This window comes from Gossypium hirsutum, chromosome A12 (assembly GCF_007990345.1).
Source record: "Gossypium hirsutum isolate 1008001.06 chromosome A12, Gossypium_hirsutum_v2.1, whole genome shotgun sequence".
Classification (NCBI taxonomy): Eukaryota; Viridiplantae; Streptophyta; class Magnoliopsida; order Malvales; family Malvaceae; genus Gossypium; species Gossypium hirsutum.
The window spans coordinates 15,285,530-15,305,268 of record NC_053435.1 but is presented as its reverse complement, the minus strand read 5'-3'; the positions used below and the strand labels follow the sequence as shown (position 1 = coordinate 15,305,268).

Sequence of the window (19,739 nt, the reverse complement as noted above, 5' to 3'; positions counted from 1 at the left end):
AAGTTTTGAAAGGATTATTATTTTAAATTTAAAGTTTAAATCTTAGATGGAATTGTTGTTTTTAAATTTAAATTTTAAACTTTAGATAATAATTCTATGATGTTTATAAATATCCCTACAGTTGTCTCAATGAAACAAACTTTGAGCTCAAACATCTCTTGTTACTTTCTAACCCCATATATTAGTTAAACTTGGCTCCTTTTTAGCTTAAACTTTAACTCTTGTTACTTTATAACCTCATATATTGGTTTAAACTCGAAAGGTTACAAAAAACCAACCCCACAAGGTTTGGTTGCTAATCAGAGTGCGGCTTCCTTACAATATGAGAGATCTTAAATCCTTTTCCCTTGGGATTTGGATGGGAAGACACTTTAAAGTTAAAGGGAAAAATAGCTGCAACTAGCCAACCACTACTCGTGATCAAAGAAAAGCTATTATCAATAAGAAAACGATACAAGATATAGGCAACCTGCTGTTAATTTACTTTGATTCTAAGATGATCCAACAATATACAAGTCAGATTGCATGATCAGAAAAGCCATGCACCAGACAACTTACATCAGCCAGCCAGTAAAGACCAAACAAGAAAAGCTTCCATTACAACCATAAATACAGTACTAAAATACAGGAAGCAATCTAGAGGAGAAAGATATTTATCTCCTACCGAGATACTGGCATCCATATGCCAGCTCGCGTAAAGCTACTTTGTAGATTGCGATGGCATTGAAAGAGGGGTACTTGATAATCTATGGCAACATCAATGATGCAGATCCCCAACCTGTGGTGATCATTCACAAGCAGGTTTGGTGTCAAAGCAGCTTAGGCTGATTGCAAAGGCTTGAAAAGCAGATAGAGGGTATCGATAATCCATTGTGAAGATGTCTTTGCCGATTTTACCAAACTGTAAGACTACCTTCTCTTGCTCTTCAGGTGATACATTATGTGATGGCTCAACAGCTGCGACCAGCTGGAAATTCTTAACAGAGGCCACCGTCACACGCCCCTTGAAGTTAAGGCACCAGCACTGTAACTGTTCATGCCATCTAGGAGCCTTGTTTTTAAGGGCTAATGGTTCTCGTGAGCCTGGGGAGAATACTGGTGTGGCTTGGATGCTTGGCGAGATGATGTCTACAATCGGCTCCTTTCCTTTTGAACTATGCAAGGGAGAAAGTTGTTCATCTAAGGATTGGGGGAGAGCTGATGGTGTTGGAGCAGTGCCACCTTCTTGAATAGCAGATACAGGAATTGAGTGCAAGATGCAATGCATTCTCCTTGGTCCTCGTGTCCGCAGAACATTGAGCTCATAAGTAACTGTACCAATGATATAGTTGCATGCAGGTAATCTTGGAGACACCTGCTTAGAGTGGAATCTACGTCTCGGTCGAGCAGTAGATTGGATCCTTGAGTCACATGGAGATTGACTGTCATATACAGTGAACTTGGTACCCAAAAAATTTGACCTGAAAAGAAATCACAATATGTATAGCCATGAGAGAATAATCAGACAAGCATAAGAAACTTAAAGGTGAGACTTACCTTAGTTTACCAACATACGTATTGCTCGCCCTAGAAAAATCATCTGCAACCAAAGATATAACAAAGTCCGTGCATGTTGCCCTTCTAACCTTTCTTGCTGCCAACAACAATTTATCACTCTCTCCCTCAGCTGTAAATCACAGAAGCAACACAAGTGAACACCTGATAAAAAGTGAGGAAGCTTCACACTACAGAGCTGAGTAACCCTGATTATGTCACAAAGTTGCTTCCAAAATAAATAATAAACTATGTTTCAGAGTTCTCCAACCAAAACAGATAGACTGGCATCTTAGGTTATTCAAAGAAACCTAAGATGCCACACTAACATTTTGATTTGAGGATTTTTTTTTCAGATAATAAAGAAAGATATAAAGGTACATATTTTTAAATTTATAATTAATAATAGTAACTAAGGACATCAAAAACAAGATGACTTACAAGGCACCAGACCATAGAACAAAAGAAATGTAGAACTTGTTCTGTCCCTTCTAATATAGCACTGAATTGGAGACTCACGAGGACCCGGCTGTTCATGAGCACAAAGAGAAGATATAGATAAACGTTTAAATGGAAGAACATTACTTAAAGACACCAACATGTGAGTTATTACTGAATGTGTGCAGACACAGAAGGTTAGGAAAATATATACTTTAGATTTATCTATACTATTATTTAAGCCTGACAAAGACAAAGATGCATACAACCAATATATCCGTGCAAAGTTTTGTAGCTACTTTCTGAACTTGAAGGCTCCAGCAGTTTATTGTATAGGGAGCAAAATGCCATATTTAATAGGAGAGTGTTTAACCTGCTTCAATGAGATAGGAAATGTGAGTCGTCCACACTGCTCCGGTGTCTTCACAATCTCCTTTGTAATTTCCCTCCAAGACCTACAAACTGCAGCACAAAATACAACGACAGCTCGAGCAGGCCAAGCTGTCTCGCTCTCTTCGACCCTCTGGATGATATCCAATAGCAATTCAGGTGGTAGATTGGCCCAGGGGCTTTGTTCTGAGAGTTGAGATTCCAATGGTGCTTCATCAGGAGCAACATGGGATCTAGTCCGGCTACGCCACAGCTTGCTTTGATCTCCCCTCTTTGACATGTTCCCAATCCCATCTTTCAGTTCCTTTAACTCTCGCATAATACTCTTCAGTGACATCTTCTTATAAGCACATCAAATTCAATTTCTCAATATTCAACTGAAAATAATAGTATATCATATCAAACACCATAAAATATTCTCTTCTTTTTTTTTTTCAATTTTTCTTCACTATTCAAATCTCAGCTCAACCATAAGCAAATTCACATAAAATCAAACTCAATAAATAAAATTTATCACCCAGAAAACACGAGATAAAGAAAACCTCAAGATCAATAACCAATAAATAGACATCAATTTTTAAAAAAATGGGTATTTTTTACCTGAATCATCGACCGGAAAAGCTTAAAACTTGAGATTCCAAGATGAAGAAAAAAAATGTGGAGGTCAACTCAAAGCCAACCGGTTCTAATCGAAGCCAGAACTGAATCAGCCCAGATGCATCCCAACAATCTTAGGGACCCACAGTTCAATCAACACCACAAACCTGAAAAATAAAGATCAAATCAGAATGAAAGAAATTATTAGAAATGCTTTATTTGGTTTCTTTTTTTTTTTGTAAAGGAAAGGTGCCAACTTTTCTTTTTATGAGCGGGAATCCTAAGATGGTCACATCATTGGTAACGCTGGCGCCACGACTGCCATAATCACTGTCACCGCCTTCATTCTAACATCCCTCCCACCACCGCCGCCTCCATAACAACAAGTTTGGGGTCATCAGCGCTTTCTCTCTTCCTCCTGCTGCTGTTAAAAAGACAAAAGCTCATTCACTTAAAAAGTATCCAAAGTTGGGTTTTAGAATAAAAATAATATTCTTTAGTTTTTTTTTTTAATTAAGGTCCGTTAAAAAGTAACCTTTAAATTTAATATATCTTTAATGAAACACTCTACTCACGTGGACTGCCGTGACGATTATTTAATTAGCCCTGCTGTCAGGACACGTGGCATCAGCCAAGTATTTTGGGAGATACATCTTTTGTACCCCACCTGATTAATATTTGATGGGAGACCTTGTTTTGAAGTGCTTTCCCTTCAATTTCCCACTAATACAACCATTTCTGCCTAATAAATTCAATTACCATTTATATTATATAATAAAATTAACAAATTAATAGATTCGGGTTATTGAACCAAATTTAAATCCCCCAAAGATGGGACACCAGTGGTAACCATTACCAGAACCTGCCATTTTGGCTAGGTTTGAAAGGCATAGTAGGACATGGTAGGGTGAAAAGGTTAGAGCCATGTGAAGAAGAGCAGAAACTGTAGGGTGGAGTCCCATGCCAAATTGGAGGATAGCAAAGTTCCACAAATGCACGTTCAGGAGCCCATTCCCAATGCTCAGTGGGCTTTGATTGTTACTACTTTCATGATGGTGGACCACATGTTGCTAAGCTTACAACGTCATCCATTCACAAGTTTCCACCAAAACCAGAGTCAGCCTCTATACTATGCATCACATATACTTTCTTTTTCTACACATTTTTTAATGATTAATCAATGTCATTGGCATCTTTGCATCCCCTCATAGTTTCATGCACTAGAATATGATGAAATCACACTTTATTTATACATATTCTTCTATTTCTAGAAATATTCAATCCAATAAACTTTTTTTGTTCTAAAAAGTAATACAGAATTCTAATTTGTATAGCTTCTTCTAATTCTCCTATTGCAATCTTTTTTTTTATACTGAAAATAATATGAATCCATTTATTATTCATTGTTCATATTTTTATGAGAAGAGTTTTTTTAATAAAAGATTGTTTAAGGATTCAACATAAAAAATTTCAACATTAGTGATTTTTTATTATTACGAATAGAAAGGAGATAAGGAATTTAAAGGTGAAAAGGGATAAGCATTGAAAAATGGAAATTTGAGTTACATCCACGTTTAGTGGCAAAGAAGAATAATCAAATTTGACGCCAAGCTTAGCTTGGTCCCCCCCCCGCCCCAAAAAAAAAAAAGTTGCTTTGTGGATCACATGTCTCTCCTTTCATGCTCATGGCTGCTCTCAAATTTGGGTAATGGGGACCGCTGGTTTAACAACCTTAAATCTCCTCATTTTGTGTGCAAAATAGGGTTGCTTTTCTCCCCGGCCGATAAGGTTAGGCACCCATTCCCTCAATTGCAACTCTTTCCCTACTATCGCTGCCACTTTTGCCATTGCTAACTCATCCGTTGGAACACAACTTTTTGGAACTTGAAACCATATAAATAATCCTAGTTTAGTAAAGTGAAGTTCACAACTTTAAACTCTTCGCTAATCTCAAAACATAAACTGTGACGAAAAAGAATTTTTTTTTCTAACAATTTAACATAATCCAAGACTATTTTTCGTCTTTTCAGAAATTGAATCGTAAAATGCTGATACAATTTAAGTCATCGATACTAAATCGTCACATATTTAGAAAAAAAAAGTTTGCTTTTGACAATTTAATATTATCAACCATGCTAGGTCAATATTTTATGTGACTGCTTTAGTATAGTCCACTGAGTTTGAAGTATTCTTACAGAATGAATACAAATACAGTAAATAGTCTTGATTTGTTGCTAAATCTTGACAAAGGTATACGAAAACTTGTTATGCGAAAAGCGACGAAACCGATGTCTGGAATCTGTATCTTCTGAAGTTATGGCTGTTTAACAATGGGGGTGGAGACTAAACATATTTTGTTGTAACCAATTTAAGTTTTGTCTGAAACTTCTTTGGCTGTTTGTGTTAGTCGTAATTTGTTTACCATCAATCTTCTTGTTCCCTTGTCTCTACAATTTTTCCTTTCTTGTACTTTTTTCTTGGTTTTGGTCAGTTCTATTCAGTTTTGGAAAAAAAATCAAAGGTTACTTATTATCTATTTGAATGATGTATTATAAATATGTATAATTTAGGTTTTGTTGACAACTGAATTGATTCTTTAAAGAAGTCTTTGAAATGTAGTTTTTGTACACCAATCTGAACGGTCAACAATGAAAGGTTTTGTCCCTTGGGACAGGGTTTTGCCTCCTATACTCTGTCGAGAGTTAGCATGCCGTGAGCAACTATCTTAAGGACTTAGTTCACAGAGTTAAAAGTGCCTCAACTATATATGGATGTATAATCACCCACCAAGAGGCGACGTGAGTGGCTCACTCTTGATGGGATTCAAACCCTTTACTTATAGAATATAAGTCACCTATTGGGGTATACTAGTCAAGGCGACCCCCTTTGTGAACCGTATACGATTCTAATCGAAGGGGGACAAAACCCTCCTTGGAGAACAATATCTTCTACTGTTGAGAGATCGAATCGGCATTCCTAAAGATGATACTTCGAAAACTTCTCGTAGAAGAACCGATCCCCTTCAACCGGTTTCAAAAAAAAAGATTCATTTAGTTTTAGGAAATAGATTTTTTTTTCTTTAAAAATGAAAAAGAGTGAGAATATCTTTGTTTCAAATAAAATATTTTTGGGAAAACATTTTTCAAATTTTTCCTCCCTTTGATTTTTTCTAGAAAAAAACTTACCTTTAAAATTGGGTAATCCTCACCAATTATTCAAAAGTAAAAATAAAATATTGGGATATTTTCAGATTTAGCTTTTAACGTTTATGTCTTTTTCAATTTGATTTTTTATTTATTTTTTTTTTGTTAAATTTGGCTTTTGACCTTTTAAAACAAGCTAAATTTAACAATTAATCTTTTGAAAAAGAGCCAAAATGATTTTTTTTAACGAGAAGACTAACTAAAATATTAAATTTCTAAACATGATAGCTTGCATGATAATCCGGATGTACTCTATGCTTTTTTTTTAATTTTATGAATTTTTTAAATTTTAATTTTAATTTTAATTTTAATTTTGATCTATTTTTTGTTTTTTATAATTTTTGAATTATATTTTACGGGACATATAAGACAAATAATGTTATGTTAACATGATGTATACATGAATTGCCATGCGAGTTGCCACATCGACAACATTAAAAAATAATGGTTTACTCAATATTTTCATTAAAAAAAAAGCGATTGGACTCTTTTATAAAAGATTAACGGCCCAAATTTAACTAAAAAAATAAGAGCCAAATTGACAAAAAAAATATAAACGAATTTATCATTATGCCAAAATTATTACTCTCTCACCTCTTCACTCCTCTCTCGTCAGCCTCTCTCCTTCAACGGCACTCTCATTGGCTATCTAATCGGCGCTCTAACCTACTCCTTCACCGATGCTCTCTACTAGAGTAAGTTCCAATATCATATTCTAAATTCCTTCATTTTCTCTATGCTTGTTATACTTCTATTGTTTAGGATTTTTTTCCCTAAACTTTGTTTAAACTAAATGGCTCCTTAAGCTTATATTATAGCACAACAAACAAAACATGAAATTGGTTTCAACTTTGAGTACACAGCTTTTATAATTCAATTACAATTTCTTTGACTCACTCATTAAACCAACATCATCCAACGAATTTTTAGATTATCATTCTTTTCAGTGAAGCCACTACTCTATGGAAGACCTTAAGATTTTTAGGGTTTTATTAGAGTTTAAAAAAAAAAGTTTTCCTTTTCTTCTAGTTGTATTGTTTTTCTTTGTTTAAAGTTACTTTCACCATTATATGGAGGATTGCCATAGCTAACATTTTCTTTCCTGCTTTCTGCAGGTTCAAAGCTTGTCAGGTTGCCAAAACCAAAAAGTGTGTTAAAAGCCCTCTTAATTAGTTGTATATACAGTTCTGGGAAAAGGTATTAGAATGTTTTAAAGATCATTCGAGATATGCAATGTCATGATTAGAGAAGAAGCTAATTTCAGTAAATTGACTTATTCAAATATGATGCCTAAAAAGTGTACTTACCGGAAAATTCTTTTGAATTGATTTTTGTTAATGAATGAAATATTATGAGATTAGGGATGACAGAATTAGTTAGAGGAATATGTGGCTGTTCGTTTTCTGATGAAATTCTTATTGTATGAGAATGCTAGCTAACTAAAATATTTGATGAGAGCATCGTTGGTCTGATTAAATTATGATTGGGACTTCTTCATTTTTCTTTGTTATACTATTCTGTTATGTTGAAGATAAAAGTAAATAGTGAGATTCATGTAAAGCTATTATTCTGTTTATACGGGTTGTTACTCTACATTATATACGTATTGGAAAATCTTGATTATTTTGTGAATGTTGACTACATGATTGGCTTTATTTGATGATGATTTGATTTCAACCAAGTTAAATGCTAAAGTGGGGTTTTCTTTGTGAAACTAAGAAGCTCAGAAATGTGATAATGGGTGGTAATCTAAATGAGTTTGGAACGAATTTACTTCTGATGTTGAATTTTAGGTCGAACATGATTTTTGTTATTATTGTTATCTTGAGATAGAATGTATGTATAGATGAATCCGAAGTTTATAGAGTAGTTAGTCTGCTCATCCAAGAAAGATAAAATGTGCAGTTATATGAGTTAGTTATGCTAGTGATTGTATGTGTTCAATGATATTTTGGATTCATATTCAGACATTGATTTGTTAACAGGTAAAAGACAAGAAATCAAGTGTATTTAGTACTAATACAGTCAGTGATGAGACGAATAAGTTGTGAGATAGAATTTTCCATAGATTTCGTATCGGAATTGTCATTCTTTCTGAAAAAAATAAGATACTATTTGATTGTGGTTAATTATTTGCCAAAGAAAGATCCGTATGATCATTTCAGTAGGTACAGAGTTTTTATTTGACAGATCAGCTAAGTATATGTGTTCCTAAGAGGGTAATTTAGAATTTTGACAATAAGTTCCAACATTTATTCTAGAGTTCAAAGGTGATTGAAAAAATATATATATATTCTAGATTAAACCGAATTGTGATTCTGAGAAGTTAGTAAAAGTGTTTCATGAGTGTTGAAAGCAAATTCTTCTGATAAGATTTTTGAAGACGAAAATCCCTAAAATGGGGGAGAGTTGTAATAGCCTAATTTTCAGTGGTGTCGGAATAGTGATTTGAGATCACTAAATCCGAAAAATGAGTAGGAAATATTATTAATTTAGTGAGTATAAGTTAAATGTGAAGTTAGGAAAAATTTTGAAATAGTGAATAGTGTACTAAAAATAAATATTAAAATAATTAGAATCGAAAACGAGGTATCGAGACCTCAAAATTTTAAATCGAGCCATAAATATTTTATAAATATTTATGGAGTGTTAATATGTTAGTATTGAAGTTTCGTCAAGAAATTTTAAATTTCTGATAGTTAATTGAACAAAAAGGACTAAATTGTATCAAATGTAAAATTGTGGGAAATGATTAAATAGCTTAATTGATAAAAGAAAGAGGGTTTAAAAGGAAAGTAGACCCAAGTTATATTTGGGCTGGACGGCAAGGGCATGAAATCAGCAAGAAAATAAGGATAATTAAGGGAAAAATTGCAAAATTGCAAAATTTACTTAATAAAGCTAGGACTAAAGTGGAATTATCTAGATTCCTCTTTATTTTTCTGTATTATCATCAGCAAAAACACCATGGAAGAGTTCCCTTAAGCTGTTTTTTTCATATTTTTACTGCTAGTAAGTTCAATTCTCGATTATTTCTTGAAATTTTTGTGTTTTGTGACTTTTACAACTAGGTCCACTTGTTGAATTCATTAGTTTTTGATTTTATGAAAGAAATTGAAAGCTTATATGATGATTTGGCATGGAATTAGAGCTTTAAATTGTTTATATGTTGATTTTATTGAAATAATTGAATAGAAAGTGAATGTTTGGGACCTAATTGTAAAAGAGTTTGAAATTAGAGTTTTATGTGGAAATTATGAATTTCAATAGTTATGAAATAACTTATAATGTTTAGGAAAAGTATTAATTGAGAAAATTATATTAATTGAGGGGTTAATTGAGCAAGGACTGAATTGTATGAATTGTGAAATTTGGGGCAAAATGGAAATCAACATTTTGCACTAAAACTGTTTTGAACAGCAGCAGTAGTCTAACTTTGAAAAATCACCAAAAATTGTAGAAATGAATTAGAGGATGAATAAAATATGAAATTAAAGCTTATTGAGTCTAGTTTCTTATAGAAGAAATTATGTAAGCAATGGAATTGTAAATAATGAGATATGATAAATTTTGTGAGACAAGGTCAGAATGATTTCGGATTTCCCTGTTCTGACTTTGTAAAATCATAAAAAAAATGGATAAAAATAATTAGGGGCTTAAGTTTATATGTTTAGAATCCTGAATAAGTATATTTTCAAGAGAAATAAACGGGAACATCATTCAAATCCTGTACGAGGAGATAATTAATTTTTAGTGAAGAAGGGTCGGAACTGTCATATAGCAAAACAGGGGAGACTTCAATGAATAAAATGTATTAATTGGCCTAACCAAAAATTATGAAAATTTTATGGTAAGAAGATATGTGAATCTAGTTTTAGGGAAAATTATCGGATCTTAATTTGGAGTTTTGTAGCTTCAGATATAAATAATTTAGTGACTATGACACGGGTGGATAGCTTGAATATTCACATAAGTAATTAGTGAAAATTATGGATAAGGTTACTTAAAAGTGTGTTATTTATACCAAGGATGTGGATGGAGAGGAGGAGGAGGAAAAATATATGAATGACTCGTGTATAAATTGATCACATGCCCGATTATAATCGATAAGTGTTGAATTAGAAACGATATAATGTTTTATTTGGAATATTTATTATGAAATTATGATTATCGCTATAATACAAAAATCGAACTTGTGAGTTTATATAACTAAATTTAGTGACCATTTGTTAATATTATTAAATTTCAATATTATTTTATGAATGGTGATTAATATTTATGTATGTTAATTGTTGAAAATAAGTAAATTATGTACAAAAGTTATGAAATTGAACTGAGAATTTTGGAGGAACGGAACGCAGGAAATGAGTACGATCTTTCAGTGAAAAAGATAAATTGACGATAAATTACCCAAGTAAACCGAGATTCAGCATTTGTTGCGAATTCTCATGTTTGCTTTCTGTTTAGCTCTTATGAGCTTCCGTTAACTTATATGAGTTTCATCAACCCTTTTGGGGTTTCAGTTCAGCTCTGATGAGCTTCAGTTAGCCTTCGGGCTTCCGTTTATCACTTATGTGCTTCAGCTAGACTTCGGGCTTCAAATCACGATGTACTCAAATCCGTAAGCCGTTCCTTGAATGGACAAGTTGGTAAGTTGTAAATGTAACGTGTGGAAAAAGAAATGTAAGTAATGTTATTATTATTATTGAGCTCAATTATGTGATTTTGTCATTCAGAGATTGTGTTTGATAGGATATGTTAGTAAAATATGAGTATGTGAATCAAAGTGACAGAATTTAAACACCTAATGAGGTTGAGCTCATTCACACGAATTTGTCATTTGAAATTGTGATTAACAGGAGGAAACAGTGAATTGCATACTTATCAATGGTTACACATAATTATCTGAAAAAGAAGAAAAATGATGGTTATTGATATATGGAAACGTGAGACATTGATATATGAATGTGGAATATGTTTGATAAATGTGTTCATTCTTAATTATGGAATTTTGTACCTCATGTGTGCTATTTGCATAAAGAGGATATTTCAAATACTTTGGTGAGTAAAGCTTAAATATGAAATAGTATGAAATCGAGACAAGTTGTTATGAAAATATATTTAAATTATCTGTAAGTGTTTAGTACTCCTCGGTAATGCCTCGTACTCTATTCCGGCGACGGATACGGGTAGTGGGTGTTACAGTCACTATGATGAACAACACAAAACAACAAAATAAAACAATGGCACAAAAGATTGTTTATGAAGTTCAGTTTCTTACGTCTACAGAGCCTAGCTCATTAAGTAAATCAACTATCTTTAATCCCAATACAACAACTGATTCAAGTTCTATTACTCTCTAGTATAACAACCTCACTTTTGTATGTCGACACAAAAGATTGTTTATATAGTTTTGTTTCCCTACATCTTATTGAGTAAATTCATTATCTTTAATCCGAATACAATAAGTGATTTAAGTTTTTTTACTCTCTAGTATAGCAACCTCACTTTTACATCTAACGACCTAAATCACTCACCTTTTAAGTTTTCCCATGAGAACTTGGACAATTAAACAAACTTGTTTATTCTTTCAAAAGCACTCACAAAAATCTCATTCCACAATAAACAAATAAATGCTCTCAATCCCCTATACAAATCCTATGTAACTCTCTTAATATATAAGAGTTTTACAAACTTATTTATTCTTTCAAATGCACTCACAAAAATCATTCCACAATAAACAAATAAGTGCTCTCAATCCCCTATACAAAACCTATACAACTCTCTTAATATATAAGAGTTTTTGAGACTTCCTAACATACTAGAAATTAATTACAATTCAATCTCTATTAAATAGCAAAAAAAAAATATAGTATACATAATAAAGACTAATGTAAAGTAGACTATAGAAGATATGGTCTTAATGATGTCTTTAATGCTATCTCTATCCATTCTCCACAATTCAAGAAATTCGATTGTTTGATCCGATCCAATTTGATTTTTAATATATAGTTTTCAAATTTATCCCTTAATGAATTGATCATGGTTCAATCCATGTAAACATAAATGTATTCTTTTTTTTTTCAATATTTTTTAAAGGCATATTGATAAATTCAGCCCTTAATTCTTACATTTTTTTGCCAAATTGGCTCTTGTTCTTGTATCTTTTCTTTTTCATTAAATTTGACCATCAACCTTTCAAAAACAATCGAATTGCAATTTTTTAAACAAAAATACTGACTAAAATGTTAAACTTTTAAAAATAGCAATCCACGTGTGTTTTGTGTTATCTTTTTGAGTTTTTACGAACTTTTAATTTTTTATATTTTTTATATTTTAATTTTTTATAATTTTTAAATTATTTGTTGTTGTAGCATATATGACAAATAATGTCAAGTCAACATGAAGTACATGTGAATTGTCACACGAGTTGTCATGCCAACATTGTTAAAAAGTTAATGTTTTAGTCAGCATTTTCTTTAAAATAAAGCTATTTGAATCTTTGTAAAAGTTTAATAGTCAAATTTAGCTAAAAAAATTAAAGGTCAAATTGAAAAAAGAGATAAACGTTAAGGGCTAAATTTGGTATTATACCATTTTTAAATGTCAAATCTCTTACCTTGATTCAAGCCTATATAATATGAAGGGTTAGTATTTGGTACATTGTCAATGTACTTTTTCTATCTCATAAGCATATTTGGAAATTGCCACATCTTTTTTTTTAGTACTTATTTTTTTAATATTTTACTATACTCATATAGACACTTGTCAACCATCTAATCCTACTTACAGAATCTAAAAACTTCACTAGCAGTATACCAAATGTTTTTCCATAATATGAATGTAGGAAACTTTTCTGCTTTTGAATGCACATTTAGTTATGTTATGGTAAAAGCCGGGGCCACAAAAGTAGGAACAACAAGAATAAAACTTTGCCCATCAGTTCAGACTTAATCTATATTTACGAAGTTTTTTCAAAGAATCAATATTCGCAACTCTAATATTCGCAAATTGTAGTTTCGTTATCTATTATCCCAATCATTAATGAAAAAAAATTCTCAAAAATAAATAATTCCTAATGTGAGCGGATATGAGAAACTCACTTAACACTCATTGTCTTTCAAGTAGGTAACATATAATCGTTGATAGTCAACTAGTGTCGTAGAGCTAGAACTTTAGTCTCGCAAACCACACGGCCTTGAGCGATTTTTTTTGCTTCGAATCTGCCAAGTCGGCCTAACTCTCTTAAAAGTGAGAATTCTCGCAGAAATTCTCTAAGGCACCAAAAATATAGCAGAAGCACACTCGAAATGAAAGAGTAACGAAGAATAGAAAAGCTAAAGGAAAATAGCACGCCAAGTGCTTGAGTAAATGCTCTCAAATATATTCACAACTATGAATGAAATGCTTGCAAATGAGGAGGAAGACCTCTATTTATAGTTGAGCTCCCTCAAAACCAACGATACAGATTGAGTTACATCGATGGTCAAGATTAGAGCTATCTAAAATTAAGAGTCCTAAGGAATTTAAACTCTATATAATTTTATCCCTTTAGGATTTATACTATTTACCCTGGTAACTATAGTTTTACTGGAATGTTTCACTAGGCTACTAAGGCTTTAAGTAGATGGGCTTCTCTATTGGTTCCATAAGTGGGGCTAGTTCCATCAAGTTAAATGAGCCTCGTTTCATTGATTGACCTCTATGGGACACTTTTTGCACAATCATCACAAGCTTTGATCTGTGGCCCGTGACATTCTTCCCCACCGTTCTGGCAATGCCCTATTGTGTCTTTGAAATGAAATTGGTTTAACTCGCTTCAAAACTTTTTCGATGCCTCATTCAATTCCTAACTAGCATTTTTGTCAAGTAGTCTTGCCCCTCAGAACACTTGCCTCGACTTTCATCGTCTCTTAACTCGAACTGTTTCTCTCCTTTTTAGTACATCTTATTCGTAAGAGTCTGTTGCTCTCACTTTCCCATATTATGACTTGCCTCGGCTTGGATCTCCTTGACCCATACAAATAGGCTTCTGCATGCCCACATTGAACATTGGGTCAACCTTGAGTATTCCCACTAACTTTGGTTTGTAAGCCCCTCGGTTTACCTGCTTTAGAACTCTAAAGGACCATTGTGTCCTTGCCAAGCCAATAAGTCAAAATTAAAAACACTACAAAAATGTTTAAGATGTACCTCACTTATTGCATTTACTCGTCTCAGCTACCTAGTTTGCATTTCCATTTTTCCCCCAAAGCCCGATGCACAACCCACCTCTCTCTTAAGTGGTAGCCCCACTAATAAATCAACAGGCTTCATGTTAATTTATCACCCTTCTAGCATTTCCAATGGGGTCTTCGTAGCACTTCTTCAATCTACTAATTCAATGTTCTTTCCCTCATGAACATCCTCATATAGTTGGAGTGCTGACAATACCTTCGTTTCGCCTCTGATGTCTCGACTCAGCAAACAACACAATATTGTTGTCAAGTATCTAAAATGCATATACAGTCAACAAAAAGAACCAAAATAACATTAATCTTATCGAGGAAATTTAAGCCAAGAACAAAATTATAATCATCTAAGTGAATTACCTCGAAGTCTTCCTCGCCTTTCCATTGATCAATCTGTAGCTTAACTTTTTGTGTTACTCCCACAATTAGGAGCTCTTAATAGTTAATAGTATTGATCTTCTTAGTTAATTCCCTAACTGAGAGACCAAGTTTCCCACAACTTTTCCTGATATGAACAAATTTGATGCCCTTGGATCATAAGATTATTCTTCCTCTAACCTGCAATGTTGATGTCCACATACATCAACCCTTTCTGCTTGCAATCCCTCTTCACTTTCACAGAATTGAGTATCATTGACCCAAGCTTCAAAACCTCACTCTCTAGCTCCGCTTCCACTTCTTTACTGATCACAAAAGTCTTGGATCACTCTAGGCAGTCCCGCATCCTATGTGGACCATAAAACAAGAAGCATTTCACTGGTTTCTTCTCACCCTTTTTGCCCCTTTTACCTTCTATAATAGCCTGATTTTCAATGGTGTCGGAACCAGTGGTTTCGATACCATAATTCCAATGTATATATTTAGTAAATGTTATTCAATTAATATTTACGAGGACTATAAAGTGGTATTAGATTCTGGTTAGGAAATTTTATCATTTGGATAGGTTAATGAGTAAAAAGGACTGAATTGTAAAAGCTACAAAGTTGAGTAATTAAATTAAAAGGGCTAAATGAATAATTTAACCATAAGATAGTAAGTTAGTGGTATTAGATGGTATTATGCGTAACAGGTGGTTAATAAAGCTTAACCTTGATTAATTAAAGTTAATTATGAAAGTTGTAAAATTTACAAAATTGTCAAGGTGTACATATTATGTTAAAACTAAAATTAAGAGGAAATTTTGAAATTCTATCATCTTCTCTACAGAAAAACCAGGCAAAGTTAGGGCTTTGGTTTTTTTTATTCAAAGCTTTGATTGGTAAGTGATTCAATGCCCATTTTAAGTTATTTTTACGTTTTTGAACTCGTATTAGCTTAATCTAGCTATTCCGAGTACTAATTTGTGAAACTATTAAACATTATAAATGTTGTAATTGATGATTTTGGTTATTCTTTGAAGTTTATGAAGGATTATGAAGTTTTATTGTATGGGTGGATTATTTTGAAAAGTGATTTTTAGTGATTTTAATGTTTAAAGACTAAATTGATAAAGTGATAAAATTATTTCTATTTAATGTGAAATAATAGTAGATAAGGACTATTAAAAGACCATGGAATGTTTATTTGAAATTGGGTTTAAAGAAAAATGGTTAATTTACATGATTATGGCTTAAGGACTAGATTGAGTAAAGGTGAAAAATTATGGGAAAATGTGTAAATTGTCAAAAAAGACTTAATTGCAATAAGTGATTTATTTTTATTGTTGAAATAGTTAATTGAATGACACTGTTGTGTTAGATCGAAAATGTGAAGACGATCGCAGGTAAGGGAAAATTGTGGAGTAATCCCTATACTTTGGAAAATTCCTCAAATTAGCCCGGTAAGTTCATTTACTCATTCAAACCACTGATGATTTTTATATTCTGTGTAAATGTAGTCTTATTAAATTTTATCTCCAATATTTATGGTATCTTGGAACGAAAATGAAATACTGAATATACTAAATCGTTGCTAAAACAAGCAACCCTACTGAAACATATTGTATGCTACTTAAAGGAGTAAAAGCTCACTGATTATCTGAGTGTTACTCAACTGAGCGTTATCTACCGATATACTAAATAACTCTCAACCGAGAGTTTTTTACTGATATGTCGAGTAAGGTCAACCGAGTATTATCCATTGAATATACTAAACTACTGTATTGATTGTTCAACAGTGATTAAGGTTGCATATTGTATAAATCTCTATGTGTTTGTTCTAAATCGATTACCATAACTGATTGGAAAGGTTTCTCATTTATAAAACAAACTTACTAAGCTATATCCAAGCTTACCTGTATTTGGTTCATTTTGTAGATTACGTTTTGAAAGCTTAGGGGATCGGATCAACACCAAAAATCACACTCTCTACGAGATCCTTAGTAGATTTTGTTTTAGTTGGTATATATGACATGTACTAGGATTTCTTTTGTAGTTTGATAGTAAATACTAGTGGAGTAAGTACACTTAAGTTTTGCTATTTGATGGTAACAAAAGAAACATGTTTGTATACCTTAAGTATTAATCTTGAATGAGATAACATTGACATAAGATGTGCATATGGGATGAAGTGAAATAAGGTTTGTTGATGAATAACTATACCTTGTATATATGATCTTGAAGTTAAAATGTCATAAAACATTTTGTGGTGTCAATGAGGGCACATTGGTTTGATATATAGGTTGAATCTATTGGCATGTTTGAGTGTGTTTGGATATGGTTTTTAACCTATGAAATTGTGTAAGTGAATGTATTAGGTACCTAAGAGAAAAGGTGAAATTTGAGTAAGGAATTGGTTATTTTTTGTATACACAGCTTGGGACATGGGCTGTTACACGACCGTGTGAAGCACACAGGCAACCCACATGTGCGTATGCCCAGAGTGTGTTTAAAACAATATAGGTGCAGTTTTCACACAGGTAGACACACGACTTGCGACATGGTCGTGTGAGGGTATTTCGATTGTTACACGGGCTAACATACGGCCTGCGAAACGGCCGTAGGATCCAAATCAGAGAGTTACACGGTCTATGAAACTATGTCAAAGCCACACGGGTTAGGCTCTGTCACATGGCATGGATACACGACTGTGTGACCCCTGACTTGAAAATTTTCAATTTCTTCCTAAATGTTCTGATTTGTTTCGAATTGGTCCCTAAATGTCCATAACTTATTTTTAGAGCTTCAAAAGCTTGATTTAATGCTCAAACTGAATGGTCTCTTTCATATTGAATATTATTTGTGATTTTAGAATTGAATTGAATAATGAATATGTAACATCTCAGATTAGGGCCTAGTCGGAACAGTGGTTTCGAGACAACAAACTTGAATTATAAATAATTATTTTATGATTATTATAAGGCCTATGATATGTTTATATGATGGTGTAAAAATTTCATGAAGAAATTTTATGTGAAAAGTACTTAATTTGACTTTAAGTACTAAATTGAATAAATTGTAAAACTTGAGTTCTAGAAGCTTTAAGCATGAAATTGAATTGAATTATTAATTAGAGGTCATTAAAGAGTAATTAGACCAAGTTCTTAAAATTTGGACAAAAATGGGCTTGTGTGGTAAAATTTTCAAAGAAATGTTAAAAGTGCAATTTGGTCATTTTGTAAATAAATGAATTAAAAAGGGAAATTAAGCCAAAATTGCTCATCTTCTTCCCCATCCAGCCGAATATTAGAAGAAACCATGGCTATGGTTTGTGTTCAAGCTTCCAAGCTCATTTGTAAGTGATTCCGAGCCCCGTTTTTAATGTTCTATGCATTTTTGAAGTCCTCGTAACATGATCTACTCGTTTCTACCTATATTTTGAGCTAGGGTTCATGTTTAAAAATTTACCCATGAATGATATGCATGTTTTTTTTATGTCTAATGGTAGAAAATGAATGTTAGGTGTTAAATAAACGACTTTTGCTAAGTGATTTTCGGTGAAAATGCTGAAAAGGACTAAATCGTAAAAGTTATAAAATTTATCATAAAAGTGTGTTTTAGTGGAAATTTTGGACTACTATATTTATGAAAATGATTCGGTCAGGCTTAAAGTACAAAGAAATTGAATGAAAATCATTTTACAAGCTTTAGGGCAAAAGTGTAAATATGATAAAGTTTAGGGGCAAAAATATAATTTTACCAAAATTTGATTTTTGGGTCTATATGAATAATGTGAGTCCTAAATAAGTTATATTTGAAATGTTAGATCAAGAAAACTAAGATTCAGGCTTAAATCGGGACAGTACGAGATTGTGGACTAAAATGAAATAATTAGACGTGCTGAGGTTCGAGGTAAGTTCGTATGATGAAATAAGCATGTTGTTAATGTTATTGTTATTTATGGTTGAAATCTAAATTGGTATGTTAATTTAGTTATGATGAATTATATGTTTACGATAGTAAGTACATGTGTAAATAATGTGACAATGTGGTATGTTATGTTGTGTTAACATTATGTGATAATTATTTTATTAATTATTATGTATGTTATGTCTAATGGTAACTTGTAAGTATAAATGATATTATGGCCATTACATACGACATCTCGAGTAAGTACGACAAAGTGTTGCATGTGCAAGTGAGGAAAAATCCCGTTTGAACCTTAGGAATAATTTAGGATACAAGTGACATGTCACTAGGAATTAAGAAGTCTGAACTCGTTGAGTGGTCCAGGTTCGTGACATATGTGGCATCTGAGCTCGTTGAGTGGTCCGAGTTCATAATAGATGCGATACATGTGATTGAATTCTGGGCAATGGTCTTGTGTGTCCTACCGGTGGCTAGGTAATCTTTGAGTGGTCGGATACCTGACAGCTTTTGTGAGCAGCCCGTGTAGTTACACCTTGATCGATAGCTTATATGAGCAAGCCCGTGAGTAGCTCCATTGTGAGCATTGCATGATATGAGGTAGCTTTGGCTACATATGTTTATGTGGCACATATGTGCAAGTTTTCATGTATCCATTAGTATTCTGAGTGTTCAACGAGTATTATAATGAATGATGCAATGAAAGTTCCAAGATGGACATGGCAATGAAGGTAAAGTTATTTGATATGCTACGGATATGTACAAGTACATACGTTATACTCATGAGTGATGCTTTGTTAAAGGATGATATGTGACGAGAAAGTTTATGTATATGTGTATATATATATATGAACATATTGTAAGTGTGCAAAAAGGCTTGAATGATGGAGTTGAACATGTTATTATGTTATTATGTCTTTGTGTAATTGAACATGGAATCTATGAAATGGTGAGTTCATGATGAGTTGAAAATGAACTTATGAAAGTTATCATTATATTGCACTAAAATAGTTTTGGACAGCAGCAGTAGTCCGACTTTGAAAATCCACCAAAAATTATGGAAA

The 19,739-nt window shown here is 32.8% G+C and overlaps 1 protein-coding gene across 2 annotated transcripts; it reads right to left on the bottom strand.

Annotated features, from left to right (window-relative positions):
• Positions 1–461: 461 nt before the first annotated feature.
• Positions 462–3,480, bottom strand: LOC107926834 (tubby-like F-box protein 5). Of its 2 annotated transcripts, none has more exons than XM_016857773.2 (6): positions 3,216–3,480; positions 2,962–3,125; positions 2,345–2,698; positions 1,975–2,062; positions 1,537–1,666; positions 462–1,460 (listed from the first exon to the last, which is right to left on the bottom strand). In XM_016857773.2, the coding sequence occupies exons 2-6, from the start codon at positions 2,968–2,970 to the stop codon at positions 788–790; spliced, it is 1,254 nt and encodes a 417-aa protein (XP_016713262.1). In that variant the 5' UTR covers positions 2,971–3,125; positions 3,216–3,480; the 3' UTR covers positions 462–787. The 2 variants fall into 2 exon arrangements, with proteins under 2 accessions (XP_016713262.1, XP_016713269.1); XM_016857780.2 differs by having other exon boundaries at positions 2,345–2,738; positions 3,216–3,458.
• Positions 3,481–19,739: the final 16,259 nt, after the last annotated feature.